The 20,580-nt window shown below is 38.9% G+C and overlaps 1 protein-coding gene across 1 annotated transcript in view; it reads right to left on the reverse strand.

Moving 5' to 3' along the window:
* Positions 1–4,246: 4,246 nt before the first annotated feature.
* tmem104 (transmembrane protein 104) overlaps positions 4,247–20,580 on the reverse strand; it is a 36,958-nt gene continuing 20,624 nt past the window's right edge. The window contains exons 5-7 of the mRNA XM_061712567.1: positions 7,093–7,180; positions 5,296–5,376; positions 4,247–4,251 (exon numbers count right to left, since the gene is read on the reverse strand). Coding sequence (XP_061568551.1) covers positions 4,247–4,251; positions 5,296–5,376; positions 7,093–7,180 — 174 coding nt within the window. The remainder of the gene's footprint in view (positions 4,252–5,295; positions 5,377–7,092; positions 7,181–20,580) is intronic.

Below are 20,580 nucleotides of genomic sequence, written 5' to 3' on the forward strand. Positions count from 1 at the left end.
TGATACAAAAGTCGATATGTCCAGAAAAAATTCAAATTTTTGAGAAAAAAATCGAAATAGAGATTAAAAAAGAAAAAAGATTAAAAAAAAGGAAAAAAAAAGAAAAAAAGAAAAAAGAAAGAAAAAAAAGCAAAAAGAGAAAAAAGAAAAAAGAAGAAAAAAAGGAAATAAAAGGGTCAAACATTTTTAAAAAAGCTCCAGGAGCCAAGGGCGGCGCTAAAGAGCTGCGGGTTGCCGACCCCTGGTCTAGGTGAATTATAAAAAAAAAAAAAAAAAAAAATATCTCACAGATGCAGGAAAAAAAAAGAAGCTTCTTGATCATGAATCTTAAAAAAAAATCTGAAAACCAAAAGTTTGGGCTGGACCGAATGTTTAAGGAAGACAAATCACTCTTAAAGAAAAAAAACTAAATAAAAACGAGGGTAATGAAGTGGCCGAAAGAAAAACTTCCAACCGTGTCGCTCTGACCGCAAGGAAACCTTCAAACTGGACAATTCTGCAGGCCAGGCCAAAGAATCCAGCGAGCAAACGTACAATCCTGCAAAACTCCCACGGTGCTAAAGCAAAAGGGAAAAAGCCAGAGAAGTATTTAGAGAGGATGCATCCATGTTGAAGCTGATTAGTATTCACCACCACGTCCCGCATGTCAGAGCAAGGACGGCTGGTGTTGACCCAACAATCCTGTGTTTGCTCAGCCGCCGCATCATATCACGGAGCTGAGAAACCGCCGTGACGAGACGCCGACGGGAGGACGGGACGGCCGTCGCTCCCGTCTCTTTCACTTCAGCCAAAGTCGTCTCCTAATCAACTTTACAATCATCAGTGTGAAGGTTACGCAGATAAACCCACATCAACATTCCCGTCGGTGTCTGCAGGTCCGGCCGATACGGCGACCGTGGCCTCGTCCAAACCTGCCTTTCACCCGCCGTCACGTCGACTTCAGCCTGAAGACGGAGTGAGACGCCCCGAGAGTGAGACGCCCCGAGAGTGAGACGCCCCGAGAGTGAGACGCCCTGAGAGTGAGACGCCCTGAGAGTGAGACGCCCCGAGAGTGAGACGCCCCGAGAGTCGTAATGACCAGCAGAGCTGCAGCCGGAGAGACGGAGAGACATCCTGCAGTCCATCATCTTTAAACTACGGGGTCGCGGACGAAGACTTAATGTTCTGTACATTTAGCAGGAACTTTCTTCATGCATTAACCCTTGTACTGTGTTCGGGTCAAAATGACCTAATTCTCCTGTTCCTTCTTTCCTCCTGCTCTCTCCTTCCTTCTCCCTTCCTTCTTTTCTCTATTCCTTCCCTCTTTCTTTCCTTCCTTCCTTCTTTTCATTTTTCTACTTATTTCAAGTGAAAATCTACTTGAAACAGGTGAAAATGGTTGTTTTTGAATCTTGTCTTAAATGTAATGAGATTTTTTTTTACTAAAAATTAGACATTTTAACTAGAAATAAGACAAATATTCTTGTTAAGATTTTGTGGCGGCTGCTGTACCTCCATACCCAATTGACGCCCCTGTGGTCTGTTTCGGGTTTTTTTCGGGGTTCTTTCGGGTGTGTTTCGGTTTTTTTTCGGGTGTGTTTCGGGTTTTTTTTCTGGGTTTTCTTCGGGTGTGTTTCGGGTTTTTTCGAGTTTATTTTCGGGTTTTTTCGAGTTTATTTTCGGGTTTTTTCGAGTTTATTTTCGGGTTTTTTCCGGTTTGTTTTCGGTTGTGTTTCGGGTTTTTTTCAGGTGTGTATCGGGTTTTTTGGGGTTTTTTTCGGGTGTGTTTCGTGTTTTTTTCGGGTCTGATTCGGGTTTTTTTGTTGAAAAAAAACGAGGGTAAGGCGAGTCGGGCTGAGCAGGTACTAGTGGAAAATCACCATTAGGTTGAAAACCTTTTTATTTACTACTGCCTTTCAGTAATCTCCCACAATGCACTGCAACCTTGATTTCGTGCATCTCATTTGTTCATTCTTTTTAACTGATGCCCGTCTTTAATTATTGCTTTTAAACTCTTTTCTACACTGGTACGTTTGAATTTGAATGTCAAAACCATCGTCATATTTTAAATCCTGTAAACTCTGTTATGTTTTTATTGCTTTTTTTTTCCTTTAGACTTTAAATCATGCCTTTTATTTATGTTTTAATGTCTACCGGAGGATACCTGGAGTTCTCCCTCCTGCTGGATTACAAATAGATCCAATAAACCAATAACAACCTCTTCCCTCTGTTCAGGCTTCATGTTTGCACACCGGAAGGTCGGAGCCGTTAGGACAAGAAATATTAAATAAGTAGAGGCGGCGATGCTCCGCTCTGCGTGAGCCGGGACTCGTGCCGACTAATTCACATCATTAGAGTCACCGGGCAGCTTTCCCACCACATGTGGGGGAGAAAACGCTGATTAACTTATCAATACCCTCACGTGTCTCACCTGCACGGAGGGAGAGGTCGACAGCAGAACTGGAGTTGTAAAATAAAATCAGGGGGATGGTGGATTTGATGATATGGGGACAGATAATTTGTGCTGATTACAAATAATATAATATATAACAAATAATAGCAGTGACCAAAACACCTGCAGAAATACTGCAGGAATGACATAGCAGCAGTTAAATGCAGCTTTCTGTAAGCTTTAAATATCCACTGGGCTTACATCAAATACATCAAAACACAACAATAAAAAACACTTTTCTGAACTTATCAATATGACTCTGTCCTTCACAGGATAAGTAACATGGATCACTGCAAAAACTCACAATCTTAACAAGAATATTTGTCTTATTTCTAGTTAAAATGTCTCATTTTAGTAAAAAAAATCTCATTACACTTAAAACAAGACTCATCACTGGAAAAAACAACAATTTTCACCTGTTTCAAGTAGATTTTCACTTGAAATAAGTAGAAAAATCTGCCAGTGGAACAAGATTTTTTTGCTTGTAATGAGAAGATAAATCTTGTCCCACTGGCAGATTTTTCTACTTATTTCAAGTGAAAATTTACTTGAAATAGGTCAAATAAGTTATTTTTCTGGTAATGACTCTTGTTTTAAGTGTAATGAGATTTTTTGACTAAAAATGAGACATTTTAACTAGAAATAAGACAAATATTCCTGTTGAAATTTTGAGTTTTTGCAGTGTAGCTGATCAAATTGAAAGTAAATATTGCTATACTGCAAAAACTCAAAATCTTAACAAGAATATTTGTCTTATTTCTAGTTAAAATGTCTCATTTTAGTAAAAAAAAATCTCATTACACTTAAAACAAGAGTCATCACTGGAAAAAAACAACAATTTTCACCTGTTTCAAGTAGATTTTCACTTGAAATAAGTAGAAAAATCTGCATGTGGAACAAGATTGTATTGTAAATCTTGTTCCACTGGCAGATTTTTCTACTTATTTCAAGTGAAAATTTACTTGAAACAGGTGAAAATTGTCAAATAAGTTATTTTTCTGGTGATGACTCTAAATGTTGAAATAGCAGTAAAACCACATTCATTGATGAAATGACATAAGGGATGGAAAGGAGGGATGGCAGTTTTACAGGGGGGGATGATTTGGACCGTTTTTATTTCAGGGGGGATGATTTGGACCGTTTTCATCCCCCTCAACTCCAGTACTGGTCGTCCGATAACATCTATTTTTGTTGGTTTGTTTGCATGTTGCACCTTGAACGAGGAGGTGAAAGATGAGAAGCTGAATGGATGGAGAAGCAGCGGGAGCTGCACGGCGCTGGTGTGGGTGTGAACATGAGCCGAGCTGATGTGACGCTGCACCGGAGCCGGAGCCGGAGCCGGAGCCGGAGCCGGAGCGGTCCGACAGCTCCACCTGCTGCCGGCCCGGCCAGGACGACACCGGCCTGGTGGAGGAAAACCAGCGGGCTCAAGGTGAGTCTGCTCTCAGCTCCCCGTCACCGTTATCAGGGGGTCCAGGCTCCAACACCAGCGCTAGATCCCCCAAACCCCCCCCTGAAAAGCCTCAAACACGTACTGTAATTACCACCAGAGGCCATTTATCCGTTTATAATTACGTCCAATTAAAGCGCCGGCAGCCTTTCCTTTGTGAGTCTCATGAATCATCCGGCGCCTGCATGAATGTTAGACGTGATGAAGGTGTTGGCCCAAAGTCATGAACATGGAAGCTTCATTTCTACTTTAAGGCCCAGCCTTTCTTACAGCTGACCGCATGGTTTGAAACAAAGCAAATGAAAGGGGACCTATTATGAAAAACACGTTTTTTCTTGCTTTAACATACATAAAGTGGTCTTCCCTCACCCTGCCAACACAGGGAAGATGAAAAGCAACCGAATTCTGGAAGGTCTGTTCACCCCGGCCGGAGGATCCTTCCAGTGTCATGTGGCTTCTACGAGCCGTTCAGATTCTGCACCTATGGTGACGTCACCATAGGTGCAATTTCCATAGGTCGGCCTCCACTGCCAGAGCGTCCGCCATTGTTTAGAAGCGGTGACTGTTTCCACAGCGAGGGACAGTTTTTGCATCGACATTTACCCTCATAAAGGGATCAGTTCCAACAGCACGGACACAGCAACTGCACACGAGTCAGCGGTAAGTGACGTTAATTTTTTATGTTATTTATTTGTCCACAAGTATGATCTTTGCATGGGTTAAGTATTTATCTTAGCTCCCGAGCAACCGGGGCCACTAACCGGACCGGACCGGTGAGCAGCCCCGGCGGCTCCGGTGTTCCCTAACGGAGTGTTAGGGAACACCGGAGCTCTATTAGTAATACATTTTTCTTCCGTTTATGGTTTCAACGTCACCTTCAGAAGATGCACGGTCCTTCCTTGAGCCAGCAATAGATTTTATTTGCTACATTGATCCAACGCAAAATCATTAAAAACCGTGCATATTAATAAGTAAACACAGTTTAAACAACATGACCAAACCCGCTCTGACCCGGTGTGTCAGAGTCACCACAGACAGACTGCAGCTTCACCGGGACCAACGATGATGGTTGATGTTGATCCAAACTTTTTAAGGATCAAACTCTCTCTTATCTATGAGGAAATAACGCTGAAATATAAAGAAGGCTTCCCAAAGTGTGATCTATGGTGAAATAGGGAACTGAAGATGTGCAACTGTATATAGACATGTGTAGGCTATATGCACTCTGTTCCTCCAGTTCTGCAGCTTTAAGCCCCGCCCACTGCAGCGTCGACACTTTCAATGTGAATCCATCAAGCAGCGATGCGTCCTGAGCCTCCACGGGCGATTTGTGATGCTTTCAGTGTGAATCCACCATTAGGTGACGTTGTTTTAGGTCCATGTGACGTGACGTTGTTCTGACACACATTCTTACCTTTGTTGAAGAACATGGAGGCCATCTGCCCCATCTCCACCCGCTCCACGATGTCGAAGTGGTCCACGTGGCCCGCCCGCTCTGCAGAAACAACGTCACAATCAGCATTTCAGACTCATCGCATTCTCATATTCATTCCTAAAAATCTTTTTTATTTATTTTTTTTCATTACATTACATTTTCACCCGGTGAACTTTAATCCCAGCAGTTGTGTCATTTAATTCACGCATGCATGTAGTTATGGAGGATCAAAACTAACATACCGTATTTTGTAGTGATGCACCGATTGTTCGGTAACCGAAATTGTTCGGCCGAAAATGTCAAAAAAACCACTTTCGGTGTTCGGTGGAATAAGTGGGAAAAAAACCGAACAATTAATAACGGCGTTTTAATAGGATAAGGAAATAGACTGGCCGCTCCGTAACTGTTGCGCACCACAAACAAATCGTTGGCCAACCAAAAAGTAAACACATAAGAATTTTACCAACATTCACCAGCAGGTGGAACCAAAACAACATAAATCAATCTATTACAGGTGCGTTTAGATGATGAAATCAAACGTGGAAGAGCGTGGAGTGAAGTGGTGCAAACATGTCAGCAGTGTGGGAGTATTTTAGAGTGGCAAAGAATAATACAAGAATGGCTGTTTGCAATGAATGTTCTGCTCAAATATCTAGAGGGGAAACATCTGCAAAGTCTTTCAGCTACAAGTTTGATTTATCATTTGAAATGATAAAAAACCCTGAGCGCTTTAATGCATTTTTATTGTTTTAAGGCCTATGTTACAATGTTCAGTCAGTTAAGCCTAACGTAAGCTCAAAGATGGCCAAAAAATGTATTTATTTTAAGTTATTGTTCTTTGCTGGTATAATGTCTGCTGGAATATTTAAGAAATTATGGGAAATTAAAACATTTTCAGTTTTTTATGTTCAACAAATGTTTTCTACCTTGTAATTTTGTAAAAGATATTTTTCTTTTAAAAGCATGCCTAAATCAAATTTATTTGATTTATGCAATGGTGAAAAAATTGGCAAAATAAATGAAAAACTGCGAAGAACCATGTTCGGTATTGTTCGGTATTCGGCCAAGTGTTTATTATTATTTCGAATTTTTTGAATTAATCGTGTAATTTTGGAGCAATTTATGCCATTTCTTCAGCCGTTTCTTCGCCCGAACCGTATCGTGCACCCAGGTGTGTTATACATCAAAATATGCATTTCAATCCTGCAACGATGTGCATTACTTTTCTCAGTCAAAAGCGTTGGCTAGACGCCAAAAAGCGCGTGCCCGCTTCATCTGATTGGTCCATATTTGATAGTTACTATTTTCTACCGTAACTTTTGAATGGTTTGACATAGAGAGTCATGGATGGTGTCATTTCTGATATGCTTATGATGATAAGTTCAGTTTTATGTGAACAGCAAAGGCACTTTTTAGATTATTATTGACCTAGGAATGTGGGGGGAACTCGGGTGGGGTGGTGGCCATGAGTGTGAGGGCCCGTTCATCGCTTTAATTCTGCTTTTATTGTTAATTATGTCAGATTTGGTCCTCCAAACGTGATCAAATAACGATCATGGCGTCAGGTTTCATACTAGTATTAATATGTTGCATAACTACAGTCATGTAGTTCAGGTAACAGCTAAAAAAGCATTTTTAACAACACCAACCCAAATCTATCCTCATATTGGCTCGAATCGTGATAATCGATCAAGAATCAGTTTGAATTGATCCCCAGCCCTAGATGCAGCTGGACGACCCGGCTGATCCTCAGTGTTTCCTGATCCTGATACTCACGAACAGACAAGATGGGCTTGGTCTCCGGTTCCCCGCGGCCTCGGCCCCCGGCGTCATCGTCCGAATACTCGGAGGAGTCGCTGTCGGTCTGTGGAGGAAAACACCAGTGAGTGAACGTGACGCCCTCGTTCCTCCTCGCTTTTCCAAGATAAAAGCTTACAAGCTATTAACACCGTGTTTATTTGGAAATTACAAGCAACAGCTGCAGAGCGTTTTGTGGAGGCCGGAGGATCACGGGCCGCTTTAATAACTCCTCCATCGCTGCAGATTAACGTCAATTAACAGTCAACGCTCGTCAAATCTGAGCATCATCAGCTGAATTAATGCAGCGCAGACGAAGAGTGACGGGAGGTAATGACGCCGCAATAAACGAGCAGCAGAAAGATGAAAACAGGAGCTGATGAGAGGAGGGTTTATATTTATATTACTCCTGGAGGCCCAGACGCCAACGTGTCAACGACACCAATTCAATGGAAGCCGTTACTGAACTCTCACTAGGGCTGCAACTAACAACTATTTTAATAGTCGACTAGTCACCGACTATTGAAACGATTAGTCGACTAATCGGATAATTAGTAATTTTTTCTTAAATTTAGTATGTCGCTTTAATTATGTGGCAAATGATAATAAACACAAAAAATACAGGACTGTCTCAGAAAATTTGAATATTGTGATAAAGTCCTTTATTTTCTGTAATGCAAAAATGTCATACATTCTGGATTCATTACAAATCAACTGAAATATTGCAAGGCTTTTATTATTTTAATATTGCTGATCATGGATTACAGCTTAAGAAAACTCAAATATCCTATCTCAAAAAATGTGAATATTCTGGGAATCTTAATCTTAAACTGTAAACCATAATCAGCTATATTAAAATTATTTAAAAAAAATTAAAAGGCTTGCAATATTTCGGTTGATTTGTAATGAATCCAGAATGTATGACATTTTTGTTGTATTAATTGCATTACAGAAAATAAAGAACTAAAGAACACAATATTCTAATTTTCTGAGACAGTCCTGTAGATATTTTATTCAACTTTGCCGCTGTTCATACCAAAAAGTTAATAAAATGTCCTATTTAAAACCAAGGACAGGCACAGTGATCAGTCAGTATAGACATAAATCCATGAATAAATAAACCTCTGTCCATTATTTTTCATTTTTTAAGAACAGGCAAATGTGTTATATAAAAAATAAAATAAAACGTCTCATATTTTTTCTGTATCAAGTGGGTAAATCGGTTCTGGATGGCAGGACGTATCTGGGTTGAACTGGTGTATCATTTGTTGAAACTCGTCACCCAAACCCGACGTGCTTTCTCTTCAAATGCTCGTGCATTACCAACGTGCTCCCGTGATAACAAGCTCTGCTTTGCAAACCTTGCAAGTCATCTTTTTATTTACCGTATCGAGGCTAAAAGGCTCCAAAACTTTAGGAGTTTTGTTACATGCAGCTGCTACAGGACGGGACGCCGTCATTATTGTTTACCCGCTACCGCTTGGCAGAGACGCTATCGTGCATGACGACTCTCGGCAGAGAACGTATTGAAGTGAGACGCCTCACTCCGTTGGAAAAACACGTCTGGAGACAATTGTCGTCAATGGAATTCATTGTCGACAATTTTGATCGAAAATTTCGATTTTATCGATAATTTCGATTTTATCGATTTTTGTCAACAACGTCGACGAATCGATGCAGCCCTAACTCTCACGCTGACGAATGTGGTCAAATGCATCTTATTAGGTTCTGATTTAGGCCCCGTTTACACGGAGCAAAAACGGTGGTGTTTTCATGCGTTTTGCCCGTTCGTTTACACGAAAACGAAGCTCAAAGTCTCCAAAAACCATCATTTCTGAAAACTCGGGCCAAAGTGGAGATTTGCAAAAAACTCTTGTCTTCACGTTTGCTTGTAAAGAGAGGGAAACAGACATTTAGACAATTTGATCTTCCTTCAAAGGATTTTTATAGGCATTTACATGGGGGCACACCGCATTATAAGGTGCAATATCAATCAAACGTATACGTGTGTTGAAAAATTGATTCTCCGATTCTAAAATCGATTCTCATATTAATTCCTAAAAATAGATATGTATGTCTAAAGATTGTTTTTTTTTTTATTATTGTATTTTCGCCCGGTGAACTTTAATCCCAGTTTTAAATTCCTGCATGCAGGTGGTGTGAAACTCAAACAATGAACATGGTCAGGTTTAATACTATAATTAATATGTTACATAACTACAGTCTTGTAATTCAGGTAACAGTTAAAAAAAAACATTTTTAATAACACCAACCCAAATCAATATCGGATTGAATCGAATCGAGATAATTGATTCTGAATCTTAAGAATCGAATCTTGAACCGATCCCTAATGAACAGGTCTATTTTCATACATAAGGCACATGATAAAATATATAAAGTCGAACTTTATTCAACTTATTCACGATAACTCAGAATATCATTCAGTTGTAACTAAAACAGAAAAATACTTTCACATTTTAAATCATTAGTTTTCCTCGAATCCACCAATAAAAAGTAGAGGTAAACGTCCTGTTCTCTGATTGGATCATCGTTGACAGCGATAGCAGAAACCTGAAGTTATTGTGAGGTTGGAACAACGTTGTATTCCAACATTTGATTATAATTAATTATGATGTAGATTTGAAAACTGGGTTTACTCTAAAAACCTGACGTTGACGTCTGATTAAACCAAATTCACAGGTTCATTCTTATTCAACTCGACAATCTTCAGATCTTCATCCTCCTAAATTTCTCACTTGCACGTCAATTTTCAATGAGATTTAGGGACTAAATTGTGGAATGATTTTTCCTACTTGGCAAAGACTCTTCCTCTTTGAAATGTTATAAAAGACATTTGAAGGAACTTGACTGCTGTTTTGTAACTGTTTTTTGTATCCATGTTTTTTTGTGTTTCACTCATAGTGACATGATCATTTCTACCATTAGTCTTATTTGCTCAGGAGTCTATACAAGTTGTTAAAACAATATCCCATGCACACTCGCACACTTATTTTTTTGTCTTTATTCTTTATTATTTATATATTGCATTATTAGTTTGCCATCACTTTTGTGTAGTTATACTTTTTGTTTTTGTATGTTAATCTTGTGTTCTTTATAACAAGTGAAATTTAAATAACTTCGGTGGAGGCTTCAAATAAGCCCATTGGGTTTTTTTTCTCTTCCTGCACCGTATAGTATTTATATCTGAAATGTTTTCTTGTATACTTTTAAAACTGTGCAAAACAATAAACTAAACTAATTAGAGAAAGGTAACGTTGACCAGATGCTGGATGATGGATGTTTGCAGCGCTCCATAATTAGTTATCTAACCTTGTCTGACGGTGCAACCACATAAAACTGGTCTGAGGTCAGTAAGCACAACAAAATTATTACATAAGGCGCCCCGGATTAAAGGGCACACTGCCGGTTTCTGAGAAAATGTAAGGATTTTAAGCCTTGGTGCCAAAAATACGGCGGTAATGACCTCAAACTCTTTCTGGCTCGAGCCAACGCACTTCCCCTGATGTCCAGCAGGGGGCAGACTATCTCGCTCTGACAAAAGTGTTAATCAGATTAAAATGTTGAAACAACAGAAGCACAAGTTAGTCCCAGCAAAACACGTTTATCACCGAGCTCCATCTTTTCCCACAAACACGCTTCAGTCTTTTAAACGTCTAAAACAGGGGTCGGTAACCCAGAATGTTTTAGAGCCATATTGGACCAAAAACACAAAAAACTAATATGTCTGGAGCCGCAAAACATGAAAATTCTTAGAATGAAGGCAACACATGCTGCATGTTTCTATATTAGTTAGAACTGGGGGGAGATTTTTTTTTTCATTTTTTCATTACACTTCGAGAAAAAAGTCGAAATGTTGAGAAAAAAAGTCAAAATGTCAAGAAAAAGTAGAAATTTAGAGAAAAAAGTCGAAATGTCGAGAAAAAAGTCAAAATGTCGAGAAAAAAGTCAAAATGTCAAGAAAAAAGTAGAAATTTAGAGAAAAAGTCAAAATGTCAAGAAAAAAGTAGAAATTTAGAGAAAAAGTCCAAATTTAGAGAAAAAAAGTCAAAATGTTGAGAAAAAAGTAGAAATTTAGAGAAAAAAGTAGAAATTTTGAGAAAAAAGTCACAATGTCGAGAAAAAATTCAAAATGTTGAGGAAAAAAGTCAAAATGACAAGAAAAAAATCGAAATTTCGAGAAAAAAGTGGAAATGTCGAGATTAATGTTGAAGTACAATCTTGAGAAAAAAGTCGAAATTTTGAGAAAAAAGTCGAAATTTAGAGAAAAAAGTCGAAATTTAGAGAAAAAAGTCGAAATTTGGAGAAAAAAGTCGAAATTTAGAGAAAAAAGTTGAAATGTCGAGATTAATGTTGAAGTACAATCTCGAGAAAAAAGTTGAAATGCGAGAAAAAAGTCGAAATGTCGAGGAAAAAAGTCAAAATGTTGAGGAAAAAAGTCAAAATGTTGAGGAAAAAAAGTCAAAATGTTGAGGAAAAAAGTCAAAATGTCAAGAAAAAAGTTGAAATTTAGGGAAAAAAGTCGAAATGTCACGAATGTTAATGTTGATGTATAATCTTGAGAAAAAATTTGAAATGTTGAGAAAAAAGTCAAAATGTTGAGAAAAAAGTCAAAATGTTGAGAAAAAAGTCGAAAAATATTGAGAAAAAAGTCAAAATTTCGAGAAAAAAGCGGAAATGTCGAGATTGATGTTGAAGAACAATCTCTAGAAAAAAGTCGAAATGCGAGAAAAAAGTCGAAATGTCGAGAAAATAGTCGAAATGTCGAGATTAAAAAAGGAAAAAAGAAGAAAAAAAAAGCATGCGGCTCTAGAGCCGCGGGTTGCCGACCCCTGCTCTAAAACATACCGACGGATTGAGCTCCAACTCATGTTTCTGTCTAATCAGCGGCACACCGAACCGTCACATATGACGCCTGACTGAGAAATAAAGAGCATGCGTTGGTGCTGATGGGTTTCACTGGAGCAGAGAGGAGGGAAAAGCGTCCTGCACGCCCGTCCCTCGCTGAGAGAGGAGGGAAAAGCGTCCTGCACGCCCGTCCCTCGCTGAGAGAGGAGGGAAAAGCGTCCTGCACGCCCGTCCCTCGCTGCTTCTCCATTACGCCGAGGGGAAAGCGTCCTGCACGCCCGTCCCTTGCTGAGAGAGGAGGGAAAAGCGTCCTGCACGCCCGTCCCTTGCTGAGAGAGGAGGGAAAAGCGTCCTGCACGCCCGTCCCTTGCTGAGAGAGGAGGAAAAGCGTCCTGCACGCCCGTCCCTCGCTGCTTCTCCATTACGCCGAGGGGAAACGCGGCAGCCATGAATCAGGAGCCGGAGTTCGGGCTCGCCCAGAGCCGGGCCGTCACCACACGAGCAGAACTCCTCAAGTGGAAACATGGCGGCAATAAACGAGATGACTTCTGTACCGGCAGGGAAACGGAAAAACAAAGGCCCAGCCACTCCGAGTGTGCAAAGTCTGTTTACTTCATCAAAGTAGAAATGATTTAAGACTTTGTTTTTCTCTCTAATAATTGAGTTCGGTTCTACACTGATGACTTCCTGCACGTCTTTTTTGGTTTTTCAGGACACACGGAAGGCATTTATGCTGCGCTGGGACCAGGAACCGTTTAAATATCATGTTAAAATATAAGAAATACAACTTTTGCACTGAAAGAACTACTAATTTACAAATGCTTTTTACTGAAACTGAAATATAACAGTCACAAATATTGAAGAGGAGGTTACTGAAGCTAGTGTGAGGTTGGAACAACGTTCCAACATTTGATTATAACTGGATTATGATGCAGATTTAAAAACTGGGTTTACTCTAAAAACCTGACGTTGACGTCTAATTACAGAAAGGTAACGTGGTCTAGATGTTTGATGGATTCTTGCAGCGCTGCATAATTAGTTAGCATTTATTAGTAGTTATCATTTATACTGAGCTGGGACAGGAACCTTCTAAATATCATTTTAACCCTCGTACTGTCTTTGGGTCAAAATGACTTAATTCTCCTGTTCCTTCTTTCCTCCTGCTCTCTCCTTCCTTCTTTACTCCCTTCCTTCCTTTTTTCCCTTCCTTCCTTCCTTTTTTCCCTTTTTTCCCTTCTTTCCTTCCTTCCTTCCTCCTTTTCTCCCTTCCTTCCTTCCTTTCCTCCCTTCCTTCCTTCCTTCCTTCCTTTCCTCCCTTCCTTCCTCCTTCCTTTTCTCCCTTGCTTCCTTCCTTCCTTCCTTCCTCCTTTTCTCCCTTCCTTCCTCCTTTTCTCCCTTCCTTCTTTCCTCCTTTTCTCCCTTCCTTCCTTCCTTTCCTTCCTTCCTTCCTTCCTTCCTCCTTTTCTCCCTTCCTTCCTTCCTTCCTTCCTCCCTCCCTCCTTTTCTCCCTTCCTTCCTTCCTTCCTTCCTCCCTCCTTTTCTCCCTTCCTTCCCTCCTTTCCTCCCTTCCTTCCTCCCTTCCTTCTTTTCTCCCTCCCTTCCTCCTTTTATCCTTCCCTTCTTTCCTTCTTTTCTCCCTTCCTTCCTTCCTTCCTCCCTTCCTTCTTTTCTCCCTCCCTTCCTTCTTTTATCCTTCCCTTCCTTCCTTCCTTCCTTCCTTCCTTCCTTCCTTCCTCCTTTCCTTTTCTCCCTTCCTTCCTCCCTTCCTTCCTTCCTTGTTTTCTCCTTTCCTTCCTTCATTCTTTTTTCCCTTCCTTCCTTCCTTCCTCCCTTCTTTTCTCCCTTCCTTCTTTTCTCCCTTCCTTCCTTCCTTCCTTCCTTCATTCTTTTTTCCCTTCCTTCCTTCCTTCTGTCCTCCCTTCTTTTCTCCCTTCCTTGTTTTCTCCTTTCCTTCCTTCTTTCCTTTCTCCCTTCTTTACTTCTTTTCTCCCTTCTTTCCTTCCTTCCTTCTTTTCTCCCTTCTTTCCTTCCTTCCTTCCTTCTTTTCTCCCTTCTTTCCTTCCTTCCTTCTTTCCTTCCTTCCTCCTTTTCTTCTTTCCTTCTTTTCTCCCTTCCTTCCTTCCTTCTGTCCTTCCTTCTTTTCTCCCTTCCTTCTTTCCTTTCTCCCTTCTTTACTTCTTTTCTCCCTTCTTTCCTTCCTTCCTTCTTTTCTCCCTTCTTTCCTTCCTTCCTTCTTTCCTTCCTTCTTTCCTTCTTTCCTTCCTTCCTTCTTTCCTTCCTTCTTTCCTTCCTTCCTTCCTTCCTTCTTTCCTCCTGCTCTCTCCTTCCTTCCTTCCTTCCTTCCTTCCTTCCCCTTTCCTTCCTTCCTTCTTTCCTCCTGCTCTCTCCTTCCTTCCTTCCTTCCTTCCTTCCTTCCTTCCTTCCTTCCTTCCTTCCTTCCTTCCTTCCTTCCTTCCTTCCTTCCTTCCTTCCTTCCTTCCTTCCTTCCTTCCTTCCTTCCTTCCTTCCTTCCTTCCTTCCTTCCTTCCTTCCTTCCTTCCTTCCTTCCTTCCTTCCTTCCTTCCTTCCTTCCTTCTTTCCTCCTGCTCTCTCCTTCCTTCCTTCCTTCCTTCCTTCCTTCCTTCCCCTTTCCTTCCTTCCTTCTTTCCTCCTGCTCTCTCCTTCCTTCTTCCCTTCCTTCTCCTCCTCCCTTGACCTGAAAACAGCACAAGGGTTAAAATATAAGAAATACAACTTTTGCACTAAAAGGATATAAATAAATATTTGCAAATGTTTTTTACTGAAACTGAACTGGGACTTTTTCATCAGGTAAAGGTCGGTCTTTTGACATTTTCTACCTTGAGCCAGAAGTGACGTGCAAGAAAAAGAAGAAACCTCTACGTCTTGGACACCTTAAAGAAAATAAATGAATAAATGAATCTTTTGGACGGGTAGCAGTTCTTGTTCTGCAGTCCCGGTGGCCCCGCCTCCACCTGAGCAGGTAAAACTTTAGTTTTAGACGAAGGAGGCGAGACATTAGCGAGGGATCCACAGGAAGCGCAATCAAAGCATCGCAGGATCGTGGTTAAAATAATCACCAGAAAACACCGGCGTTGCTCTATAACGTCACTCTGCTCCACTTTCTCCTGAAAAAGGTCACACTTCACTCGCTTCTGTTGCCTGTTTTCTTTCTTTATTCTGCATCTCTTCTCCTGTAACAGCTCATCTCTTTCCTTTGGTAACATTTTATTGCATAATACAACTGTGAGATGGTAAAAGTAATTGTGCTGATCAAATCCCTGAGAGGAGAAACTGCACCACCTGCTGGTACAAACTAGTAACTGCACTTTTACTGAAGTATAAAATAGTTTATCATCATTTTACCAGGTTTATGTGCTATGTAGTTAGAAAACATCTGGAACTGCGCTGGTTGTTTTTAAGGTAGAATTCTACTGATTATTATTATTATAGTTTCTTTTATAGTTTTTCATCTGTGATTGGTTGACTCTACACTGACATTTCTGTTTTTAAGAAGGAATCAGTTTCGGTGCTGGTTTCTGTTTTATCTACAACATTGTTGAGAATACCGAGACACTTTGTTCATTCATCACATTCAGAGGTGGGTAGAGGAGCCAAAATTGTACTCAAGTAAAAGTACTGTTACTTCAGAATAATATGACTCAAGTAGAAGTAAAAAGTAGTCATCCAAATAATTACTTGAGTAAAAGTAAAAAAGTACTTGGTGAAAAAACTACTCAAGTACTGAGTAACTGTTGAGTAACGTCTGATTTATTTTTTTAACAAAACCATTCAAACAGACAAAAGTACAAAATAATCATCTTCAGGCAAATTAAATCAATAAAATAAAATTAATAAAAAATATCTTAAATTAAGATAATCTTAAAGTAAATTCAAGTACTTTAATAAATCCCGGGCGCCGTTCATATGGCAGCCCACTGCTCTCTAGTCTAATTAGAGATGGGTTAAATGCAGAGAAAGAATTTCCCCGTTGTGGGACTAATAAAGAAAGAAGAAATAATAAAATAAATTAATTAATAACAGAATAAAAAAATAAATTAAGCACAAGTAGCACAAAATTTCCAGCCTTTGTACTTTTCTTTTTTAACCAGCAGAACTAGAACAAACATGAACTCATAGAAACTCTGTGTGTGTTTGAGTCTGTGTAAATGTGACAAAACATGCAAAAACTAACATTTTTCCCAAAGAATCACCCAGTGATGTCATGAGATTGACGTGTACACGGATAAAAGGGATAAAAGAAAAGTAACAGCTCAACGTAGCCTAATGTAGCGGAGTAAGAGGAACAGTTTCTTCTTCACAAATCTACTCAAGTAAAAGTAAAAAGTATAGAGATTCAAAACTACTCCTAAAAGTACAACATTTCCCTAAACTTACTCAAGTAAATGTAACGGAGTAAATGTAACTCGTTACTACCAACTCTGATCATATTTGATAGTTCAATCTGACATTATTTATTCATAAAAACAGCCTGTGCACTTTTAAATCTGTACATTTCACAGATGTTTCTCGTACATCCGTCTTATCTTTTAGCGCGGTCTGAGCCGACTTTACTGCGGTTTGGGATCAATAAAGTCCGTCTATCCTATCCTGATCTAGTCCATCAGCCCGGCTTTTACAGGTAGAACGGAGGAGTCACACACCTGAGTGTTTAATCAATGACAGGTTTCTGAAGAAGGTGATCATGTGATAACTTGGTTTATTATCCATCATCTTCACCGTTTAACAACTCTTTTACAAAAACAGTGAAAACTCCACGATTCAGCAGCAAATATGCTGAAGTTTCATCTGTAACTTCACGAGACTCGTCTTTTTTTACAATCTTTCAGTTCACTGAGGCTTGCAAACATTTCTTCATGTCAAACCACTAGGCCTGTGTTGAAAAAAATCGATTCTCCTATTTTAAATCGATTCTCATTCATTCCTAAAAATCGATTCATATGTCTAAAGATCGATTTTAAGAAAAAATTAAAAAAAAAAATATATATATATTCTCATTATTACATTACAACTTTTGGTACTTTTTTGTTTATCCCCAAAAAAGGAATATTTTGTTGGACACGAGAATAACTGGTGCCATGTTTTTGCCTTTAAATATGTTTAAAGGTATGAAAACATTAAAGTTTTCAGTTATAATTGCATAAATTGTCTATATTTCTTTGCTTTATATACTGTCTTGGGGTTACATTTGCATAAATGTTAAAAACCAAATTCTCATAAATGGGGAAAAAAATTAATTTGATTTCTTTCGTCCTCCGTTTCCTCCCTGGATCTGTTTGGTAATTCTGACCCACATGATGTTTCTGAAAGCAGTTCTATCAGCATTCTCAATATAATACTAGTAGTCATATTTTGCATAACTACACAGTCATATAATTCATGCAACAGCTGAAAAAACAGTTTTATTAACACTAACCCAAATCAATATCGGATCGAATCGTGATAATCGGTTCTGAATCTTAAGAATCGAATCTTGATATTTGAATCGATCCCCAGCCCTACAAATCACTTCACGCTCGCGCCGTCGTGTAAATATCAGCCTGAGGTCTGGACTTTGTCTGGGTCGCTGGAACTGCAGATTCTTTTCAGCCGCTCTGTTGTTGGTGTTTTGTGCTTCGGATCAGTGTCGTGCTACGGCAGAGGCGTCAAACTCATTCTGCTCGGCGGGCCAGATTTCACCAATTTCTTTCTCGCGGCCGCACGCGCAAAATAACAAAACCGGTGCAAAATTTTTTTTTTTTTTTTACTATTTTACTAATCCAATATCAGTTTAGTTAATTTTAAAGGAAATATGCACTTTGTTTACACTCTAATTATGTAAAATATATTTCTTCAGGATCTTTTCTTGAAATTTCTCTTTTTTTTTCAAATTATGTAAGATACTTTTAATATAATTTTACAAAGATAAACAGAAACAAGTAGGTTTTTTTTTATATTTTGCTTTTTTACCCTCCTTTACTCCTTTTTCTTCCTACCTCCCTTTTGTCATTTGTTCCTTTATTACCTTCTTTGCTTTTCCTTCCTTATTTCCTTATTTTCCTCCATTCCTTCCTTCTTCCCTCCCTTCTTTCCTTTTCTCCCTTTCCTTCCTCCCTTTCCTACTTCTTTCCTTCTTTTCTCCTTTCTTCCTTCTTTCTTTTTTTTTACTATTGTTATCTAATCCAATATCAGTTTATTTAATTTTAAAGGAAATATGCACTTTGTTTACACTCTCATTATGTAAAATATATTTCTTCAGGATCTTTTCTTGAAATTTCTCGTTTTTTTTCAAATTATGTAAGATACTTTTAATATCATTTTACAAAGATAAACAGAAACAGGTATGTTTTTTTTATAATTCGCTTTTTTATAGGAAATTTAATTAAAAGCAAAATCTTTCTTATTACATTCGAGTGTTTCTTTGTGATTTAGAGATTTTTCCAGTACAATTAAGTGTATTTATTTTTAAAAATTAGCGCAGATATTTACGCCAGTGTGCCGAAAAAGTCAGCACTTTTTTTTTTTAACTGTTTTACTTTGTCACTATCCTCATATTCAAAACTGAAATTCTCCAAATAAATATCTTCTATCATCTTTTTTAGCAGTGATATTTTTCCTGCGAAAATATATAATAGTAGTCAGTTAATAAAAATAAACCACCGTCTACAAAGAAATAAAATCGGCAAATGCATTCTAGAAAACTAAAAAAATGTCAAACTGCTCTATTTGTGGAACAAACAATGGATTTGTAGAAGAAATATATTATCGGATATGCTGCGATTCATGGCAATTATTTATGCCTTCCTTTTTAGTAAATTAACGTTTCGGTTTTTGCGTTGGAAACTTCTCTCGGGCCGCACATTTGACACCCCTGTGCTACAGGATCACTCTGGTTGTTGAGGATATTTTTATATAATTATGTGAATATTTTATAATCATCTAACACCTAAGTAAAACATTTAACTAAGACTAATATTGAGAGTGGAGAGAGAGACAGAGAGAGTGGAAAAAAACACTGGCCGGACACACACACACACGGGTAAGGGAGGGGGAAGTCCGCTGCACTTGCAAGCCCATGGCCTTGAGCAACTGTGGCAAAGCAGGTAGAGGCAAAATAATGAATGATTATTGTAAATGAGCAAAGAAGCCTCATTTTCCTAAGCAGCAGTTTTCTAGTGATGATAAGGATGCAAAGAAAGAACTTCAAAGAAGTTGCTGAACAGATGTGTAGAATCGTAAAAGAGAGAATAATGCATTTATTGTCATATGTCTCTTATCTACCTATAAAAGCCGTGGTCCGGAGATAGGTTTTCAGAGTTTTCCTTGGACCGCGGAACATGCGATGCTCTCCTGTGGACGTCTTGTACTTTTTTTGCAATAAAGGACCTCCACAGTATTTTTTGGACGAATGCCAGCCGAAACTTTGACTCCTGTGTTTTCTTCAAGTCCACGGATGAAGGAAAAACTTAGACGATTTGGAATAATGGAAAACTTAGGATTATTGTGGAGATCCCAAAAAGGATTTTCTCTACATGGTGTGCAGAGGAGTTGATGCTCAACCAGCCCACATCATCACACCGCCGCCACCGTTCTCCCGGACAGGTTAGTCTAGTGAAGTTTAATTATAAAGCACTTTAAAAAACAACACCAGCTGACCAAAGTGCTGGACAAGTGAAAGAAAAACAAAACGGGACGTAAAATGTAAAACACATAAATAAATTAAAACAATCATGGTGAGTTAAATGCTAGTGAGTAAAAATGTGTTCTGAGATGAGATTTAAAAGCAGCCGGTCGAATGTGCAGTGGCCGCTCAAGTTTCTGAAAAATAAAAAGGGTTTAACTTTGGATAAAACCCTCAACTGGAAAAAACTAGTTTACAACTGCGTTCATTTGTTTCTCCATTTTAAAGTTAGAGTCCAGAATTAGACCAAGGTTTGTGGCAGTATCTTTAACATCTGAGTCACAGAACTGGGATGAAAAACCTGTGGCCAAACAACCCCCCACCTTTTTTCTGTTATTCTGTGTCGCGCTCAGATCAAACTTTGCAACAAGACGCTTGTTCAGGTTCTTTTGTCCTGGACACTCATGAAATAATCAGGCCTAAAAACATTACTGTTTACCCAAGCGTACTCAGTACTCGAGTTGTAAAAAAAAAAATCAGGGGGATGGTGGATTTGATCATATGGGGACAAATAATTTGTGCTGATTACAAATAATATAATATATTACAAATAATAGCAGTGACCAAAACAGCTGCAGAAATACTGCAGGAATGACATAGCAGCAGTTAAATGCAGCCTTCTGTAAGCTTTAAATATCCACTGGGCTTACATCAAATACATCAAAACACAACAATAAAAAACACTTTTCTGAACTTATCAATATGACTCTGTCCTTCACAGGATAAGTAACATGGATCACTGCAAAAACTCACAATCTTACAGTTTTTTTCGATTGCTTACACACTAAAATTAAAAGTAGTACACTATTAGCAAAACCTTACACTCAAGAAGCAAAACATCAGCCCATATTTGCACAACTATAAGCACATTGTCAACCTCACACTTGTTGCAAAACTCTACACACAGTGATTTTCAAAACACT

This window comes from Cololabis saira, chromosome 21, assembly GCF_033807715.1.
Source record: "Cololabis saira isolate AMF1-May2022 chromosome 21, fColSai1.1, whole genome shotgun sequence".
NCBI lineage: Eukaryota > Metazoa > Chordata > Actinopteri > Beloniformes > Belonidae > Cololabis > Cololabis saira.